General features: G+C 43.5%; 1 protein-coding gene across 2 annotated transcripts in view; it reads left to right on the forward strand.

Annotated features, from left to right (window-relative positions):
- ANTXR1 (ANTXR cell adhesion molecule 1) overlaps nt 1-15,974 on the forward strand; it is a 121,975-nt gene extending 106,001 nt beyond the window's left edge. For both annotated transcript variants that reach the window (XM_038166876.2, XM_038166875.2), the window contains one exon: nt 11,666-15,974. In XM_038166876.2, coding sequence (XP_038022804.1) covers nt 11,666-11,938 — 273 coding nt within the window. In that variant the 3' untranslated portion in view covers nt 11,939-15,974. The remainder of the gene's footprint in view (nt 1-11,665) is intronic.
- The last annotated feature ends 5,146 nt before the right edge of the window (nt 15,975-21,120 follow it).

Genomic DNA, 21,120 nt, shown 5'->3' on the forward strand with positions numbered 1-21,120 from the left:
CTCAGATAGTATGACAGTCTTTTTTGCATAGTGTGCCAGGACCCATTTTTATTTTGCACTCTCAGGTGTCACAAGAAACTAGCAGGAATCAGGAGTTAGCTTTGCCAAGTCTATCCACACATTCTCTTTGGTACCTATGCCATGAGTTTATCTGTTTCAGCAAACCATGAGTTCATGGGCAAGCGCTCCTGTGCACTCCTTGCTGACTGGGCACACATTGTCATGTTTGAAAAATTGCAGAGGAAGACAAAAAGCAGCCTGAATAATTACCTCTGTACAGTAAAATTTCGTTCTTCTCACCATTTGTAAGCTTTAGAAAAAATTGAAAACATTTTAATCTGCTTCATATAATTGGGTGTTCCACAGAGATTAGCACTGGCTGCTCTGCTACTTGAGGAATGTAAGTCTCTTCTTATCTCTGGCAAATTCAGACTCTTAGAAAATGAAGCCACCTTTCCATGACTTTTCCTGGCTTCTGGAGAAAGCTGTGCACTTTTAAAGACCTCTCTTGGAAATAACTAATCGTTTCTCACCCTACAAAGTGCTGAAATGGAAGGAAATGAAATCTAAACTACAAAGAGAGGGACAATGCTGCCACATAACCTGGGAGCTTGCTCCTTGACATTATAGAGGTGTGTGAATATGTTTGCCAGAGGACAGCTGACTGGGTGCAGGCATACAGGTGGTGGCGTGGGTTTCTCCCTCTAGCTCGGGACCACTTCTTCTCAATATGAAGGTCGGTGCCTGAGTGCTTCAGGTTCTCATCCACTCCCACCCTTCCTACCCCTAAACTCACAACTGCATTTTGCTTCTCTGAGAAACTGCGTATGAAATAGGGTTGGTCAGGCTTTTAGTGCAACACTGAAACTGTCACACTTACCGAGCTTTGTTTTAAAGTGTGATTTGAATTGAGGCAAGGAATTACCCTCAATTCAGTGCTGACTTGAGCTTTCTAGAGCAGTGAGGGACTGGGCAGGCTCTCTATGTGGAGAATATTCCTCCACAGGGCTCATAGAAAGGGCAGCCTTCCCATTTAATGAAATGAGAAACAAAAGGGGTTCCTAGTTTGTTTTAAAAAGCAGAAGGCAAAACAAGCCAATGGAACAGCATAGTTCAAACTTTCCTCTGCATGGAATGAGTAGTTCTGCAGCTGTGGGGTGAATGAATTAACTGTTGGAATAAAACCCTTACTGGAGCAGCAGAATTATGACAATGCTGTGCTGTGGGGGAATTGGGGGACCTGGATGCCAGATGTAGAAAAGTGTCTAGGCTTGTATATTCTCAGAGAAAACATTGCACGTATGTTCAGTAGGTGTTTAGGCTCCAAGAACATGAATAGAAACATAGAAAGTGAAATTCCTATAGGAGGAAGGGGAGTATTCTGATACAGAGAGAATCACCTTGAGTCAGATGTCCAGAAGCCCCCTCTGCCATGTGTGTTTCTTCACTGACTGAATGTCATGTTTCCCCCATGCAGCTGCCAACAGAGTGCTGGACTTATCCTCCTTATCCTTAAGGGAATGTAAGGTCATTGGTATCTGTGGGATTGCAATAAATTCCTAAAAATGAGCAGCTGAAAAATCTGGACTGTGTCTGGGACCATCTTTATTGAGAACTTGTGAGGGAAACCCTAGGTCTTACCTCAGCCATCCAAGGACCCTCAGGGACTTGCTTGGCATGCAAATCTACCCAGAAACAAAAGCACCAACAGCAGATGCTTTTTCTGTAATCCAAGGCACAGAAAGAGATGACTTAAACTGCAGCTTAATTCAATCCTTGCTTTTGCCTGCTCAGGCTTTCATCTTGGATGTGAGAGCATGTGGTACTTGCAGGACCCTAGGCAAATGTGGCTGCACAAAGAACAAAAAGAGCATTCAGTGTCAGGTTAACAAGATGGGGTGGCCACTGAGGAGGTGTTTTAGGTTGGATATTAGGAAGAACTTCTTTACTGAGAGGGTTGTGAGGCATTGGAATGGGCTGGCCAGGGAAGTGGTGGAGTCACCATCCCTGGAGGTCTTTAAAAGACGTTTAGATGTAGAGCTTAGGGATAAGGTTTAGTGGAGTACTTGTTAGTGTTAGGTCAGAGGTTGGACTTGATGATCTTGAGGTCTCTTCCAACCTAGACAATTCTGTGATTTTGTGAAGATGAAGGCACAATGGGTGTAGGCACCATCATGCTGGCAGAGTGGCTCACATCGTATCAGTGAGTCACACGACAGACAGAGTGAAGCACAGCACTGCTGGTCAGCCATTGCTGACACACACGTGCAGCTCCTGGTTGCTGCAGGCCCTGATTCTGGCCCATTTTTTAAATATAACTACAAATTCCAAACACATAAATGGTATTTTGGAGGAGCCGTAAAATGAGATCAGGTGGACCATGGGGAACACAAAGGCACTTTATTTGTGTTAGCACCAAAGGCTGATCATCAGCCATTATGCACTTGCAATAAACTTGGCCGTTAGCAGGTTCATGAGGAACTGTAAAGCCTATTAAGTGTAGCTGGCGCATAGGGATACTGTTTTTAACTTAAGTCTGCATTATTAGAGTGATATCAAAAAACAGAGAAAGAATGTAGCGGTTAGCGGGGGACTTTGCTTGGAGTTCACAAATCCAAAGAAAACACCCTAAAAGCCGTAATTACTTGTTCATAAGTGGATACTTGCAAGGAAATTCTGCCACACAAACCTCCAGCAAGTCACAATGAAAGTCAAGAAGTCTGTTTCATTACAGAGTAGCCAAGACGATCAGTACTATGTATTAATAATCAGCTTTGGCCATCACAAAGCACAGGAGCAAGACTTATCATCCTAGGAAGTCCCCTGGATGCTCCTTTATTTTGAATTAGGAGTCTATTTTAGAGCTTATAAGATTTAAGGTAGTTGTCTGATTTCACGCCATGCTGTTTCATGGTGTCATGAGTAGAAACCCTCTGAAACTAAGAACAGAAAGCAGGAGATATAACTGCTTTCCTATGCTTTAAAAGCAAGACCTCTGGGTGACTTTACACACCTCTTGCTTTGTTGCCACTTGATTCTTCTTTCTGCAGACTCAAATATGTATGGATGCAGATAAGGAATTGTTGTTTAACCCATCATTAAATCTATGCTAACAGGTTTCTGTTGACAGACTGCAGGGCTTGAGAACAAAATTATAACCTTTCTGCACATATTATTGCAGTGTGGTTTTCTGCTAATAGCCATGGAAAAGTTAACCTAAACATCAGCTCTTTTTCCTGGAACTAACAGCTTTGAAGCCAAAAGCCCAGTGATTTGATCATCAGCTTGCAGGACTACTGCAAAGCAGACTGCTTGTTACTGTAAAAACAAAGTCCAGAGCTGACTCTCGAGCTGCTGAACCCCTGTTTATGAATTAAACAGTAGCCAGCTCATAAAGGGGAGTGTCCCAGTCATATCTCATTGCAGAATTACAATTATATGCCTTTTACCTCGACAGGCACAGATTTGCCTAGGAAGCCCAGGAAAATCCATCAAACAGGGATTGCAGGGATGGCAAATTGTTTCTCACTAAATACTGGTAGGACAGTATTCAACAGACAGTAGTTCCTGTTTTCTTGAGCCATTAGTGCTACCCTGCACAGGCAATTCTCGAGTCACACAGCACACAAAGTGCCACTGAGTTGTGTTCTTCTGTGCACATAGTGGAAGATCCTGTCCTCAAACATGTCCTGTCTTCTCTGCCCAAAGACAAATTGCATTCAGACAGGTCTTCCCCAGATCACTGCTTTATAGAAGAATAGATCCTGCAGGCTCTTCTTTCCTCTCCAGAGGGATGTTTACCACTGCCCTTGATTAGTTGCTCCAGTTATCACTGCCAAAGTAATGTTTCATTTTTCATTTGATTTTTAATCCTTTCCTCATACCCAGTAGACTTTGTTATTCAACCTCCAGATGAAGAATTACAGTCCTGTGTGAGACAGAGTCTTTGATGTGTCACTCAGCATTTCACCAAGACTAGCTACCTCTTTTCCAGAAAGACAATGGGAAGAATGACCAGATCTTCCTGGAAATGACACCCATCCCACAGTGTAAATAAGCCAAAACTAGCTCCTGCAAAAGTAATCAGACCTGATTGCTGACATACAAATGCCCACTTGTTGCTGAAAGGGCCATGCTCCCAAATCCTGGCAGAAGACAAAGAATGAGGTTATTACGCTCATTCCCATGCTTGACTTTGGCAAAATAGAAGCCTTTATCATCTTGTTTCACTTTTCGTAGGAGTTTGAATGTTTTCTTTTCAGTAGGTTCCCCAGCTCATTCAGTCCTGTGTGATGTAGTTGCAGATATCAAGTGGCAGAGACTGTCAGAGCAATGGGTATTATCAGGGTTGTGGTAGGTCTGAAGAGCCTGTCACAGAACAGAAGATACAAGTAAGTTTCTGAGTAAGATTTCAACTGGAGGTTGAATTGGAAGAACCGCTCTTTGCACTGTGGGGCCCTCAGATGCACAGCACTATATGTGAAGGTATAGGTGAGCGTTAATCATAAGCCAACATGACTGAGCTTACACAGCTCTTACTTATTCCAAATGCCGTGAAAGATCTGCAAAAACTGCAATACTTCATGAAGTTTAAAGTATTTTCTTTTATTCTTCAATATATTTTGCTTTTGGAATGCTTGAACAGAACAGGATCATATCAGTACAAATACAGAACATTGCCTTAACATCTGAATAGAGCAACCATAACTAAGGCATCAGAGGAAGATACTTTTTCTGTAACCCCTCAATTCAGACAGGATGCTTATCTGAATTGTAGGAAGCTGCCTCTGATACAACTGGAGTTCAGTTCCCCTGTGTGAGATCACTGATCACTAGCTTTGGTGATGTGTTTATCATTCTCCTATGGGGTTTATCATTCTCCTATGGGGCTTCCTTATTGGTTTCAGAGGGAAATGCCATTTTGTACCACTCCTTTAACGGGAGTTAGAAGGTGACATCTAGCATGGCTTGTAGTACTGAGACCTGACAGAATGCTCTGGATCTTACTCCAAACTTTATCATTCTGCAGTACTTTTCACAAGGTCTTTTAAGTTACACCATAATAATCCCTAGTTTTCAGCACTGACTCTATGATAAGAGTCCAGGTTATTAGAATCCTGTTGGAATAATGATCCAAAGTTCCTTCTGATCAATGAAAGTCTCCCTCCTACTTTTAGGAGAAAATAGATCAAGACTCCAATTTATCATTTAATGAGTGGACAAGGTGGCTGGAATGCCTTGGGAATGGTAGGTTTTATGAGCAACACTGAGTTCAAGGCTGTGTAATGAGAGACATATGGGAATGGTTTTGTTGCGGTGATGTTTTATCACAAAACGAGACAGTTTTAATAGTTGTTTGGTGACTAGCAGATACAGAGGTAGCTGTGTAATTAGTGTGCTTGCTACAGAAGGCAGTGTTTCCTGGCATTACCAAGTGGATTTGACACAGACTGATCTCACTGAGAGCAGCTGGTAACAAAGCCCAGAAGCTAGTTAACAGTTTCCTAAAACTGTCTCCAGACACCCTTGTGTGATTTAAAAGAGCTGCCAGCTCAGGTCACAAAAGCAGGGATATTTCAAGCTCTCGGGATCCTGTTATGTAGCAGAAGCCCTCTGGGGTTTTGGGGTTATCTTGATGGTGGGGAGGTTCAGAGTAGCAAACCCCCTTGAGCCCAAGAGATCCCTGACCAGTGTTTTTCCCAAATGATAAGAAAGTGGTGGGAATCCTCATCCTGGTCTTTTCCCAGCATCACCCTTGTCCTGGCGCAAAGGAGCACATTTTCAGAGAGAGGTTTTGTAAAGTGTCTGCGCAAAAGTCTCTTTCACAAGAGGGATCAGCACCATACCAGTTAGAGGCGAGTTTTCTCTGCAGCCACCGGAGAGGCTGCCTGGGCTGCGTGGCTCCCACAGTCTGTGAGCTGCCATCACGACCCTGCTCCCCACAGGGTCGGAGCTGCTGTCAGCTGCACTGGGACCCCCACTCTGCAGTCCTGCTCCTCTCCCTGCTCATCAGCCTTGCAGGTGTTCCTGGAAGGTTCAGGCCTGGGCTGAGTTCAAGTAAAGCACCATCAGGCCTTGGTGGGGAGGGTTTGGCCTAGAGAATTCAGCACCAGTTTCTCCCACCTGTGTATATGCTTTGCTTTTAAAGTAGCTACTTTTTAGTAAATTATCTCTTCCAGAGATTAGTGGTAATTCTTCATGTATTTAATGTTTTCTTGTTGCTCATTTGGCTGTTATCTCCTGTACGTTTTGTGTGCTTGATTCAGAATCAGGTATCAAATCACAGGTTAATTTTCAAAGCTCCCCCCCTCCCCCCTTCATTTCCCTTTTTCTCTTTCTTTCTCCTTTCTCCTCACTGCTTTTTATTTTTGTGTTTACTTTCATTTTTCTCTCTCCTCTTCCACATAACAACAGGATAAACTAGGTTATTGTTTATGGAAAGTTTGAATTACAAATGACCCAACAAAACAACATTAAGTATCATATCTTTTCCAACGTCTCTTTGCAAATGCCGGAGCTCAGAAGCCAGTCCCAGTGTTTTATGATTTTAAAATATTGATAGTTTTCCAGGTATTCATTCCAGCTTGATAGGAAACCAAGAGAAACAGAAACATTTTTCAACTTCAGAAAAATGTGGTCAGACTTCCCTGTTAAAGAGATACCTCCTCAGTGCTGTGGAGGGCATGCCGCTTCTCTGGGACTGACTTCCCTTTCCTTCCTCAGCAGGGCTGAAGTGAAACCAGAGAAAAGCTTCCTCACCTGGGTTCTTCTGTGATGCGGACCCAGGAGCTAGCTGCCTAGCATAAAAAATAGTCTCATCCCAGGAGGAAGTCATGTTCCCCCAGCTGGGTTCAGTGTGCCACATCGCAACCCAGGGGCCACACAGGTAGTGCTTCGGGCAGGCAGTGATGCGTGATGTGACAGCCCCTCATCTGGCTGGTCTGGTGTCCCAGATGAGCAGGATGTGGTGGGAAGTGGCTTGGGCAAGGCTGTGGAATTCCTAGGAAATGCCACAGTGTGGCTGAAGCATCCACTGCTCTTTGCACCTCTGCTTGCTAGATCAGCCTCTGAGACACAAATGCTCAGCTCACTCTCCTGATCACACAGCAGCTGCTACCCTGTGCTGCAGCCTTGATAGCACAATGCTCCCTCACCCCAGCTTCTCTTCCAACCCCAGCAGTGCTCCCCAGTCAACCAGATGTGAAGAACAAAGGGAAAAGCTTGGATTGAGCATGCAGCCCTACAGCACTCCATGTGCAAAGCGCTGGCAGGGACAGGCCCATGGTCAGTGCAGATGAGCCTCCTGCAGCCAAGTGTTTTACTGTCCTGGAGGCAGTGCTGCCTGCCTACATCCCTAAGACAATTAGCTGTTGAAGGTGAAACAGCAAGGCCACTCCATGCAGAATTCATTATGCATATGCCTCTGAGCAGTACTCTTTAGAGAAACAACATAAAATGCTGGAGTGAATAGCCCTCACAGATTTTGCTGATTCCACTAAATTTCAGATGTAATAAAGTTTCCATATTGCTCCAATTGTCTTCTGAGGCACAGCTGTGACTCTCCCCTCTGAAGTGTTGCGGCTGCAGAAAGGGAAGTGAAACCCAGCCAAGGCGTTCAGCACAGCAGCCCTTTAATATACAGCCTATTCCCTTTGTTCATCCGTTCTGTATCTCTAGCTACTGTCTCCCTGCTAGAAAGGCTCATAGAATTGCCTCCTCTTATTCTCAAAATTGTGGTACAATCTGATTCAGGAGCTTTTTCTTCTGGAAGGAGAGGTGACTTCTATTTAAGGATCCAAAGTAGCATTTAGTGGAAATGGATTGACTTCCTGCCTCCTGGATGTTCTGCCACCATCTTCCACACCCACTCCATCTAAATCTGGGCACTTAGATGAGATGATAAAGCTTGGGCTCCTAACTAGTGACTGTTGAACATCTCCTAAAATATAGTCACGTGAAGGTCCTTGTGCTTCCACTGGGTGTAGAGAGATCCTGCACCCCTCTTACCTGTAGTACCTCAGATACCCACTCAGGCATTGCATCCAGACATCTAAGGTTAAACAAAACATTTGGGCCCAGACTTTTTGCATGTCTATTACTGTTCACTTCAACCTTTGTTATCTGGGGGATGAGTTGGACTGTGCTGGCAATGGAGAGCCCTGTAAAGACTTGAATGGATGGGTGATTAAACAGCCAACTTGATCTTCATCCAGATACTTTTCCAGATAAAACAGCACTGAATCATGGAGGTTAATGATGCTGATGTTTTGGTTTTGTATTGCAATTGCATGGTACAAAGCCCAGCCGTTAATCAGGGACCCCTTCTGGTAATTGCAGGTGGGAAAACATCTCTCTTGCCACACAGTTCAGAGAAAGCTGGGTCTTCTGGAGCTCTAGGATTACTTGTCTGTGGTTACACTGGCTAGCACAGCCTCTGCACTGTTGTGTCTGTTAATCAGATCACTAGATGCAAGATGAAATCATCGTTTAACATCCAGATTTTTGGTTTAAGTAGATCTCTTCTCCCTGGGTCTTCTATGCATTGGTACTCAGGGCACTAGTAAAATATTTTGTCTCTCCTGTGTAATGGCATGGTAGTTTGTTTCCTGGATATATCCTTGTCATTCAATATGACAATTCTTCTTCAGTAAGAGATGTTAGCTCATCCATCTCCTCTGTGGCCATGTGCCAAAGTCCACTCTGGACTCAAAACTGCTATCTGGCATTCTTATGTCGCTCTGCATGGGTGAGAGAAATGTCCAACAATGATACACAAGAACTCCCTTTTTCTGTCAGTTCACATGAAAGGAGGAGAAAGCCTGAACTGTGTATCTGTCCTCCACGCGTTGGATGCCCTGCAGAATTACCTCTTGCACAGTAGTAGGAGGTGTTGTTGAACAGGTCACTGTGAATTCATTGCAGAGCAGCTGACCCAGACAGAAAAGAAAATAGGAGAAGATAGGGAACTGTGGGCTCAAGCTGAGACAAAGCCCCACTCTTCATCCTTTTTCAAGGGGTAGAAGAATTGAACTTCTAAGTCAGACCAGCATTACTGTACATGGCAATGAGGAAGAGGTGTCTGATGAGTACAGCTCCATGCTGTGCATGCTCAGGTCGAGTCTGGCTCTCATGTCTGCACTCCCTGTGCTGTCTTTTCTCTGGTCTGCCCCTGCCTCCAGTCCAGCTCCTAGTTCAAACTAAAACGCATGTCCAGCAATCCTGTTTTAAAGCATCACTAGTGAGGACAGTGGAGGCTTTATGACACTTGAAAAAAGAGCTCTTTAATTTCTAACCAAGCCTAGTACTGGGGAAAAGATATTGTTAGTCATGAGTAAAAGCAGTAGTTCGTTCAATAGGTGGTAGCTGACTACAAAAACTAGTGTAAAATGTAGTACAGCTGTACATTGGTATGAGTTGCAAGCAGCATTCTTATGATAACGCCCTTGCAGATTTACTCAAACCAATCCTTATCAATAAGAGGTGAAGTCTTTGCCAGTGAAGTCAAACCCTGTAAGGATGTAATATCATTTTGGACATTGCCTTGGGCATTGCCATGAGTGCTAGATGGTTTTCAGTCCTTAAGTCCTGCCCCAGTCCCAAACCCACATATTTTTGAACTTCTTGAATGCACTTTGGGTGGTGCTCAGTTCCATTTGGATCAGCAGCACCATAACCTCACCCCTGGAGCATCCAGACAGAGTATCTCTCCACGCAAAAACAATTGCAACTTTTTGTTCTCTGGCTGGAATTCCTGGACTGCTGCTTTTTGTTCGGGTTTATTCCATTTTCAACATAAATAAAGAAAACAAAACTAGTGCAAATAATAGTCTGAAACTGCTAAAGCTCCATTGCAGGAGACATGGAACTAGAATAAGGAAAACATTTTCATGTTTTGTTTTTCTCTGAGCAGAAGTGGTTAATCTTGGGTTCAGACCTTCACTCACTCAGCAGGCCTGCCCTGCAGTATTTACTTAAAATCACAGCTAAGTGCATTAAAGCAACATTAAAGCAGAGACACCAGCCTGCAGAGAGCAAATAGAACCAAGGACACTCTAAGCTGATGCAGCAGCATGCTAATTTCAGGCTTCCCTCAGCATGATCATCCCATCAGCATATTCCTGGCCCTTCTGTGTGTCTTTGCTGTGCCCCAGAGTCCCATTCCTCAAAGAGAGCCCAAGCTGAAGCCAAAGGTTCTTTCTGCTGACAGATGGCCGGGGCTGAGACACACAGGGAGCTGCCACCGTGCTCAGAGCAGCCCCAAGGTGATGTTTGCAGGGTTCAAGGCGCTGTGAAATCTTTGTTTTCCTTAAATGACCTTTGCTTGCACAAGACAGCCTGCACTCAGCTGTGGGCTGCTCTGCTTCAGTGAGGAATCCACTTTCCTCTGCTGAATGGCTACATCTCAGACAGATGTTTTTTCATATCCACAATGCATGATGATATAATTGGCAGAGCACATAGAGAGAAGCCGTCTGTATCTCTTTATGTGTCAGCCCCTTCCATGCCAGCTCCACTCATCCCTGTCAAATCCTTCTCCATCACTTTTCTGGCTTTCTACCAGCATCTCCCTTACTTCACTTTGGGTCCCTTTTTAGCAGAGCATTTGTCCATAGGCTGTGTACAGCAGGGAGACAATACAGCACCGTGTAGAGATTTCAGAGGAGTGATGCTGCCTCAGAAGATCTGCTCCATCCTGTATGGGCTCAATACTTCATTTGGCATTTTGTTACCAGTAAAGACATTTATTCTGGGAGAAGAATGAGGAAAACTGAAAATAAGTTCATTTTCATGAATGTAAAAACAAAGGACAGGCTCAGAAATCCTCTAGTGCCTTTTAGGATGATTTCATATCTAAAAGAATGAACCCATAATACAATACTGCTGATTCTGACATTTGAGTATTTACAGTAGGATCTTTTGCAGGTGGAACTTGGGAGGAAAAAAAGACCAAAAAAAAAAGACCAAAAATAAAGAAAATCTCAGAGGGCAAAGGTTTTGTTTAAAAATGTACAACACACTGTAGCTTAGCACCATTCCCACAGAGAGCAAGAAAAGCAGATGACTGGCTTCACACAAGCACTAGAATAGAAAGACATCCTAATGAAAAATAGATGTACTTCAGGAAAAAATCTGAGCAAGTAACCTAGTTAAACAAATCTTCCTTTTTGCCCAGTAGGCAAGTGATTAGAAATAGAACACAAAAGCTGGGTATTTGAAAAAGAAAGAGGTTCCAAAGGTGGAGAAGCCAGGTTTCATGATGTTGGAAGTTTAAGACTGAGGCCTGGGACTTCTGTCGCAGCAGGGACCACAGGCTGTACACTGACTCAGATGCCAGTTCTAAGGATTGGGAGCAGTTCTTGCAGCTCCAGTATGACTCAAAGTACTTGATGCTCTATATAAAGACCTAGAGTCAGGATGCAGCAAGAGAGGCTTACATCCTTCTTCACTACGAGAGCTGTTGTTAGGATTTAACTTTGACCTCTTGGTTGCTCAGTACAGGATTTGCTCTTAAAATATCCATCTCTGAGAAAAAGGGGGAATGAAGCAATGTGCCCAGGAATGTATGCATGGACATCAGCCTTGCACCCGAGAAGTGGGGGCTCTGGCTGGGATGCCATTGCCTCAGTCGGTAACTGACTTTCTGCTTTGTTCTTTTTTCTTCCAGGGCCGTTGCATCAATTTCACAAGAGTGAAGAACACAGAGACCCCCCCCAAATACCCACTCAACAATGCATACCCACTGCCATCTCCACCCCCAGCCCCCATCTACAACCCTCCACCCCCAGCCCCCATCTATACCCCCCCTCCACCCAGCTCGCCCACGCCCCATGCCCCCTCCCCATCCTCCACGCTCCCACCTCTCCCCCCACCGCCCCAAGCCCCACCACCCAACCGGGCCCCCCCTCCATCTCGGCCCCCGCCTCGCCCAGCAGTCTAGGGAGTCGGCTGTGCTCCTGCCTCTTCCAGAAGCATTTGAGAGGCTTATTTCAGCAGTACTGTATCACATCCATCAGCTGGGGGGGGGGCTGGGGGAGGGCAGAGAATGTCACACCATTTTTGGAATGGGTGACAACAGAATGAACAACTTTGTAGTTTTCTTTCTCCTTAGTTTTCTTTTATTTTTAAAATCCCTTGTGCATCAGTGCCACCAAACTACCAAAGCAAGAAAAGCCAAGAGACTGCAAGAACAAGGCAAATAAGATCCATTTCAGCAAGGCTCTCCCCCCTCTTTGTCCGTGAAAGACTCTCTGGATGCAGATCCCAGCCAGCTACCTGAAGACAAGTGCACAAACTGCATGGTGCAAGGCTCAAGGGGTGGCAGAAAGCCGATCACATCTCGCATGCCAGCTGCCGAGCAAATAATGACAACAGCAGGTCTGCAAGTATAGAAACACTGGTGAATCTGAAAAGAACTGATGTCAGGCAGCTGTTCCCATGGACCATGAGTTGGAGAAGGGACAGTATTGTCATCTTGGAGGGTCCAGAAAGGAGAAGGGGTAGGGTGTTTGGATTTGTGTATGTTGGTATGTGGAAGTGCAGGTAGGTGAAAATGGAGTGCTACTAGGAAAATTAATTACACTGAAAAATGAACATATCAGTATGCCACGAGGCTTTGACCCCATCCCCTGAGGACAAGGAGTAAGTCACAGCAGGTCAGCCTTCAGTGCTCCCAATGGGACAGAGGAGTTCATAAAAATCAAGCAAAGGAATCTGGGAAAGGTATGGTTGACAGAAGAGTCTTTGCATTCAGTTTAGACTAATTATGTCCATCTAATTATGCCCATCTAATAGGTCTGCAGTTCAGCAGTGTAATTTAATGCTGTTTTCCATTTTAAAAGGAAAGTTTCTGAATATAAACCAGTGGTTAGGTGTATCATTTTCTTTAAACCCAGTCTGCTTGGGCTCCTTGTTATTGTCAGTTTGAAATGGTTACCACTGATGCGTTTCTGTTTTTTGTTTTTGTTTTTTTCCTGTAAATTACATTATTTCACCCTAAAAATATTTCTACATGGATTTTTATTTTCTGTTTTCTCTTCCTGAGTAAGTAGCAGATGCCTTCCAAACTCATAGTGAAGAAGAGCCAGTTGCTTACTTCTCTAGTCAACTCTCAACCATATCACTTCACTTAGCAGTTTTTGACTAAGTCAAAAATCACACACCAGACACACAAGAAGGGAATCAGTCTTCCAAGAAATGCACTGGCTGCATTTCTCCATGCTTTTCTCCTCACCTTTGTGAGACCCCCACCATGTTCCATAATATTGCATATGCACATATAACAAACTTCCTGAGCACCTGTCTTTGAAACACAGTGCTAGCAATAGGTGAGATCACTGCACTTCAGTCAGACCTCTGGCTCCCTAATTTACTGTCAGGATCAGTTCTCACAAAAGGACTCTCTCTCTGGAAATTGCAAAGTCATAAAAGGTAAATTGCCTTTGTAGCTGCAGCTCTATGAATTTCTAAGGGTTCTCATACTTGTACCATTTTTTACCAGATAAAGAAATGCTTTGCCAAGTACTTACTTCAGTGCTGTAGGAAATATTAATTCTAGCTTTTCTAGGAAAAAAAAGGGGGGGGGGGAGGGAGGGAGGGATAGGGGGAAGAAAAAAGAAAAAAGCTCGAGGAAGAAAAGAAACAGTTGAAAGACTCAGTGGAGACCTGTCTTGGGATGCTCTTGGTCAGAACGTATGTGAATGAAACCTTACCATGAGACCCAGGGCCTGTCTAACTGTCATTCACTAGCTTGACCCTTGTTAGGTCAGTATGCGATCTTTTCGATGAGATAAACACAAAGATGAGAATTCACAATGGAGCTGAAGACTCATTTTACAGCCAAGGCTGGATATTCTGCAAAAAGGCTGATTAATTCCCCCAAAACACTGTTTTGTCTGCAGGCGGCACAGAGCAGTCCCTGATTTGTAAAATAAACAACAGTTTCGCTACTCACTATTTCAAATTAAATCAGCCACAGAATGGTTTGTTCAACAAGACGACTTTGTGATTGTCAGGTGGGAGTGGGAAGCTTTTAACGCCCTGACACAAATTTAGTTGAACTCCCTCTTGTGATGGATGGGATCTAGTTAAATAGCTGTTTGATTTGGTGTGATGTTGAAAGGTGTAAAACTTGGGTATAGTGTAAATCGATTAATATTTCTCTTAACAGATCCACAGTATTTCAAAAAAGTTTGGAAAACACATTGATTTTCAACAATATGGTGTTGAGAATTTGTTTTTCATGTCATTTAAGCAATAAATATAAACCCATAAATCTAAACCTACTGCTGGGGCAAAAATAAATAAAAGTAATGTATATTCCATGACTAAAACTAACTTCTTGCAGATGTATATAGAAATCTTCATTCTCTCCAAATTAAAGGAAAAAAAACAACCCTAGAGTATTAAAGAAGCAAAATAAACCCTATGTCAGGCTAGAAAGGCATTTTAAAATATCCCTATGTAATCATCCAGTTTACAAATAAAAAATAAACTCCAAAATTTTGTTGTATATATTGTTACTGCATGCTTACCATATGTTAGATGGAAGCATATCCTGTCCATTGTGGATAAAAGAACATTTTTCAAGTTGTAGTAAATTATTATAAAGCCAATGACATTTCATGGCATGTTATTGTATCAAGCTGTGCTTGTTGTATTTTTTTCTTTATGGTTGTATTGCTTTTTTTATAAATGTAGAAATATTTCCTGTAGTGACGAATACCTGTTTTACGTAGCATTAATTGAAGCACTATAATTCCAGGCTGCCCACTCCCCCAGTCTGTTGGCAAAGAGTTTTGCAGATCCATTCAGGGCAGGACGTGGCTAGATACCGACTGGGCATGGGGTAATTGGTGCTGAAGCAAAGCATCCATGCTCAGTTTTGGTGGACCCTTGCTAACATTCTCAGAAAAAAATGAGAGCATGTTTGGTGGCAGATTTGTACCTGGTCTTGTGTTTAGGATCAACCTAAATGTGGCTAAAGTGCTAAAATGGCATTCCCGAGGTACTTCAAATGCTTTTAAAAGTCATGCTCCTTCTATGTCAGTCCTATCTTAGGAACCTAGCTTAAGGTATTAAGAATGAAATTTGGGTCTGAATTTAAATCAACTTCCCTTGGCAATTAATGCTATGTAAATAAGGTTGAATTAGATGGTGTACCATATACTGATATATGGTAAGCTATGTATTATCTCTGTAAAACTTTCCTAGAAACACATTACACAGGCTATCAATCCACACTAGCCAATTTTTAAGTAAAGGTTCGTTATAGATCAAAAGGAGTTGAGTGGCACTACATCTGCTCTGCAGTATCAGAAGACTTCAGCGGGTCTCACTGTTTACTACTTGCACGTGCTTATGTATAGGATTGGTCTAAACAGCAATAAACAGATGTCTGATGGCATTAAATAAACAGTTCTTTCATTTGCTCTAAGTACATCACTTCGGTTACTCCCTTTGTTTTTAACTCTTGCAAAACTTTTCTATCAATGTGTTCTCAAAAGCCTCAAAGGACTAAGCAGTTGCATTTGACAAAGGTTCTTTTTTTTTTTTTTTTTTTTTTTTTTTTTTTTTTTTTTTTTTTATTGCTAAAATGTTACCCATTGTTGCTGGCTGTATTTTGAAGCATTCGCCTGCATGAACCTTGGCAGGCATCAGAATTCTCTCTCTACTCCTTGGTGCATGAAGGCATCTTCTGTCACTGTTTATTTTGGGAAAGAGAGGAATGTCTGGCTTTGGAGAACTGTGGCTAGATCTGAAGGTAACTGGTCAGTAGCGTTGCCTTATATGTGGTGCTGATGCAGCAAAGGAAAAGAAGCAAGCCCTCTGTTCTGATGTTGAATTATGTTTTGTCAGTTCAGCCAGTGCTGTGCAATGATGTTTTACTCCCTCTGTTTGTTGCATGTGTCATTTGTTAAATTCAGTCATTATTCTTGCTGACCTTGATGTTATTATTAAAGAACTATACAAATCTGTGTTGTGCTCCATCAGACTCATTGGTTAGGTAAAGGGAATGACAAAGAGAGAATCCTGGGACACAAGTTTTCCCATGACTAACTTTCCATCACCTTGGAGAATTCAAACTTGGTGATTTTCCTTGCCGAAAGCCCAGAGCACTTTTGCCTGACACAAAAGGCAAAAATTCCTTTGGATGAGACAGCCTAAACTGTCTGTTCCTCTGCTGGTACCAAGGGCCTCTCCTCCTAACCAATATAATGTGTAACGCAGTTAACTCAGCAGCCTTTAACAAAAGCAACGTTTAACGCAGCATATTGGGTACTAGGGCTACCTAAGCTAGTTTCCTGTCACATGTGCTGGTATAACTGCTTTCTTCCTTACTACTTAACAATTTCTGACCCTTCTGGATTTTGATGTAGTTGGAATATTTTATTCCAAAAAGAAGATTAACAGATTATGAGGAAGCTCAGCCTCGACACCCTGCCCTGTTTCAGCAGATCATGCAAGTGCATGCTTTTTAACTTTTTCTGAAAATGCAAGCTAGTGGTTATCTTAGTGCAAAAAGCCTTGAAAGTTGAGGCTTAGTCAGGATTTTTCTTATGTGTCTGGGTTTTTTTATTTGTTTGTTTAGAAAACAAATCTGTATGTAGCAAATGCAATGAGGAAGCCATGATACTCAATGCAGTCTGCAATCTGGTTCTGATAAGAAGTGTTTTTCTAATGCAGAGCATGAAAGAAAATCATAGGTGTTCCTCTCAGAAGAGGACAGGCTAAAATTAAATAATAATAATAATAATAATAATAATAATAATAATAATAATAATAATAATAAAAACAGGCAGGAAATTTTAACCCCAGACCAGCCCAAACACAGAAGAGATGGTGCAAACCTGACAAGCCTTGATGGTAGCTCCAGGGTGTTCAGGACATGAATTTGCACAAAAATGCAGGTTTCATCACTGTTTCCCCAGGACACGCCATTTTTAGAGCAGCATGGCTGCAAACAATGAGCTGTGTGTGCAAGGCGGTTGAGCAACGCTGTGCTTGTGGCTGGCTCTTAATGCACCCCTCTTGTGCCCCCCACAAGCCCACCCAGAGCAGGGCTAGGCACCAGGGCCATGGGACAGGTGGGTGGCTTTGGGGCCACATGCAGCGACTTCGGGGCGGCTGCTGACAAAGCTCCCCAGGAACCAGCCTGTCTGCGGAGCGGGCTGTAACAGAGACGAGGAGTGTGCCTGCAGTATCTGGAGGAAGCCAGAAGGGCAAGTTGCCTTGTATTTTGTGTGCAAGGGAGTGAGGCCACTGTCCCCTGGGCCTTGCACCCTGGTAGAGGCGGCCACAGGGCCAGCAGCTCTGGCCTCATCGTGCTGGACCCTGAGGGGGGCGCAGGGAACAGGACCTCCTCACAGGGCCCTGCTCGCAGGCAGACTGCTTGCTCCTCCAAAATCTGGCCTAGCTTTGGGCATCTGAAGAGCTCCTTGCTTGGTAGGGAAACAAATTTTTATGGCTTTGTGTGTGTGTGTTTTTATCTAATTCTGTCAGAGAATGCCCCTTAAGTCATAGATAAGGCTCTTGTAAGAGGGTTCATGGAAACAGCAGTGAGACTTGAGGCATGGCAGGATCCTATTTACTCTGTTCATGTTGCTGGAGAACATAACAATCTTTCTTTAAGAAACAGCTATAAAATGTAAAAGCAGCGTGAGCTACAGAATATCACATTGTATGCAGGCTGTGCCTGACAGCCTGTAGCACACTGCCAGCAAAAACTGCTGATACTTCTTGTGATTATTTAAATATATGTTAATATTTAAATGCTTTCATTGGTCTTTCTTGCTAGCAGGGGAAGGTTCTAGCAAGGGGAAACATCGCTGGAAGGCTCAGAGCAGGAGGGAAGGTGTTTTCTTGTGTCATTTGGTCAGTGCAGATATGGCCCAGAGTAACATCATGAGCTAACCCTACCACAGTCTGAAAAGGAATTTCTCTGGTTCTTCACAGTCATTAAATCCTGGGGCCTTTTCCAGAGCTGGAGGAATTAATAGGAATGGAGAAATGATAGCATGCAAAAATGCCACAGTGAGTGGAAAACTGAATTACCCTATGAGCTAGCTTTTACTTGCAAGAGGGATTTCTATATTCCACTTTCTGTTCCCATTTAGAATCCTTCCTGAGGCCTGCTGCTGTGTACCTTTGGGGTGTATTGCTAGCTACTTGTAGAAGACGCTTAGTGCTCGTTTCTCCTTGAGCTCTCACAGTCTCCCGGTACATCCAGGGCACACTAATGGGTGACAAGGAATGGGGGGTGTCAGGATCCTTTTCCAACAGGGTTCTTACTCGATGCAAAATCTCCAGAAAAGTGAACTAGAAGTGAACAAGAACTAGAGTATGTCTGCATTCATTTTATTCATTTTTGGTGATGGGTGACAGGCAAAATGTGAGCATCTATGGCCTTTAAAAGGTTTGTCTGCCTCTGAGTGTTGCGATATAACATCCTGTCCAGCTCTGCTATGACTTGCCTAGGCAAACCTTGAACTATTTTTAAGAAAAACTGGGAAAAATTCTGTAGGCCACGGGTCAGCGAATGGCTCCTCTGCTGCCACAGCCTGGCCATGGTTTGCTTCTTCTCCAGGGAAACCACAGGAAACCCTGCCTGTGCTGGCAAGATGCATTGCGTGGAGTACGAGGCAGGGAGACCCATCCAGGCAATCCCACTTATGGCTGCATGTGCCCCCCCTCCCCCCCTTGGGAGTAGCACAGCAGGCTCGCTGGTAACTACGGCAACAGCCGATGTGGAAAAAATATTAGGAATGTATTGAAAGTATTTTTAGCTGTCTCCTCAGATGCAGCACAGCAGCAAGGAGCCAAGGGAGCCAGCATGAGATATATGGGCAGCATTTCCATTGACTGCCAGGAAAGAACCCCCCAGGGCAGAACTCAGGTTTTTCTATTTTTATGTGATACAGTCTGAATATTATGGTAGTTACTTTTTGGGGGTAAGATTAGTGTCTTTCTGTGTGTGTAATATACTGTTGGCTTAAAGTAGTAACAATTACAGAAGCTTATTTCACAGGCTGTCATGGAAAATTGAAATAACTGTAGTAGCATCAGACGGTTTTCTGTTTGTTTTCTTAAGAGTCCAGCTCAGAAGGTCAAATTCTGAAGTCATTCTCACTTGTCTGCCTCTGCCTCTGATCCTGTCTGGGTAGGGATGTGGATGGCTTGGTCCAGACTTCTCCCCCAGGCTTGCTAAATAAAACAAGATTTATTTTTTTTTGTATTTTAGTTGTTTTTATAGTTTGTGTGTGTTTTTTTTTGTTTGTTTGTTTGTTTTTGGTTTTTTAAGAGAAGAATGTGGAGGTAAATAACCTGCCAAAGATGAAAAAGGTAGTTGTTAGCAGAGCTATTCTCCTAGGTGCTTAGGATAGCCTGCCTGCCAAACATGACATCAAACTAGACAATTGTTTTAAGTCATAGGAGATCTTACAGGCTGCTCTTCTTGGAGACTGAATCATTTGTATTGACCCAAATAATACAGTGAGTTAGAAATACAGTTTCAATTCTTGACCGTGACACTGGATGAAGTGAGAGTGCATATGGCACCTGAGGCATCATCTTCAGCAGGAACAGAAGAGAACAAGACCTCAGTATTTTGCTCCCTTCAGTCAGACTTTCCTGGCCAAGGTTGGTGATGTTATGAAATCAGGTTCCTATGTGGTTTCATTCTCTGCAAACAAACTAGTCTGGAGGTGAAACCATTTGTACCCAGTGACGGCTGATGCTGCCCATTTCCAGGGCAGCAGCGATCTGTGCATTGTGGACCTCCCAGGACAGCTCCGTGGGACAGGAGCATCAACTGGGCATGGAAAAAGTCAGATTTGGTGGATACAGGGAGGAAGCTCCTGGAGCCGAGTTGCTGGTGGCACTTGTTACTTCAAAAATAAAACCTGAGCTCAGATAGCTAGATTTGCATGTTACAATGAAAGCTTTCATTTATAGGAGTTAAAACCTGACCATCCACCGCCTCACAAGCTGTTCTCAGCTAGTGCACACATTCCTTCAACATTTACGGTCACTGACTCAAACCAGGTGTTGGACACACTGAAGAGTTTTGTGCTTCTGACCGGAGCCCTGGAACTGGATTTGTGAAAGACCCTGGGCATCCCTGGTGGTGCCAGAGACCTTGCCATAGGACCTGGAGCCAGGATCTTGGCTGGTGCAAACCTCCTATAACTCGATCTCTGTTTCATGGTGATTCTGTTAGGGCCTAAAAGGCTGCATAGCTGTTAGGGTTTTTTGGAATAAAAATAAATAAATAAAAAATCCCACAGGATTAGTTCCTGTGGGTTCTTTAAATATCCAGTGTTCTCTGTAACAGGCAGAGGAAAGCTTAGGTAATGCTGCAAATATGGAGGTAACTCTATCTACTTATCTGAGGCCAAATTGGCAAGGTTTTAAAGAGTGCCCATTATAAATGGAAGACATCAGAGATAGTGACTAAGAAAGCACTGCTCTGGCTTTTAATCAGGACTGGATGCTATCAAACCCCATCCTGTCTTGTTTCCAGGCAAAGGCCAAGCAGACAAAGGAGTTCCCTGTGCAGGCTGAACTATTTGACGTGGGAACAAATGCAACGCAAATGTCAAAGAGAAGAGAGGACTTAGGTTTTTCTTCACAAAGCCAAACGTTTTGCAGACATTCCTGAGAAGCACCGTGGATATGTGGAGCCCAGCTTCAGAAATTGTATCCTCTGATCTGAAGATCCTCAGAAAACTGTGGAAATTTCCCAGATTTCTTCTTAGCCTAGGACAGCACAACAAAGTAGTGGTACAAGTGTATCTTACTGCATGCATGTAAAATGGCTCTAAGGGAATCTTGCATCATTGTGCATTGCTGCAGATATGGGCACATTGTTTCTGGTTGCAGTGCAGGTGGAAGAGGCAAACAGTAGCACTGAGCTTTGCAGAAATATTATTTGTCCTCTACGAAGCATTGAAGTGTATTTGGGAAAGTGGTACAGCCAGACTGCTGCCAGGACAAGTGCTCCAGGATTTGGCCTTGATGTATAGGATGCCTTAGAAGGGCATCTGGCTCACCTTACAAAACAGCTTTTGATTTTTCTCTTGGCAAGAACTTCCCTTTGTCTCCAGATATCTTGGTCTCATGCCT

Source organism: Anas platyrhynchos, chromosome 23, assembly GCF_047663525.1.
Source record: "Anas platyrhynchos isolate ZD024472 breed Pekin duck chromosome 23, IASCAAS_PekinDuck_T2T, whole genome shotgun sequence".
Classification (NCBI taxonomy): domain Eukaryota; kingdom Metazoa; phylum Chordata; class Aves; order Anseriformes; family Anatidae; genus Anas; species Anas platyrhynchos.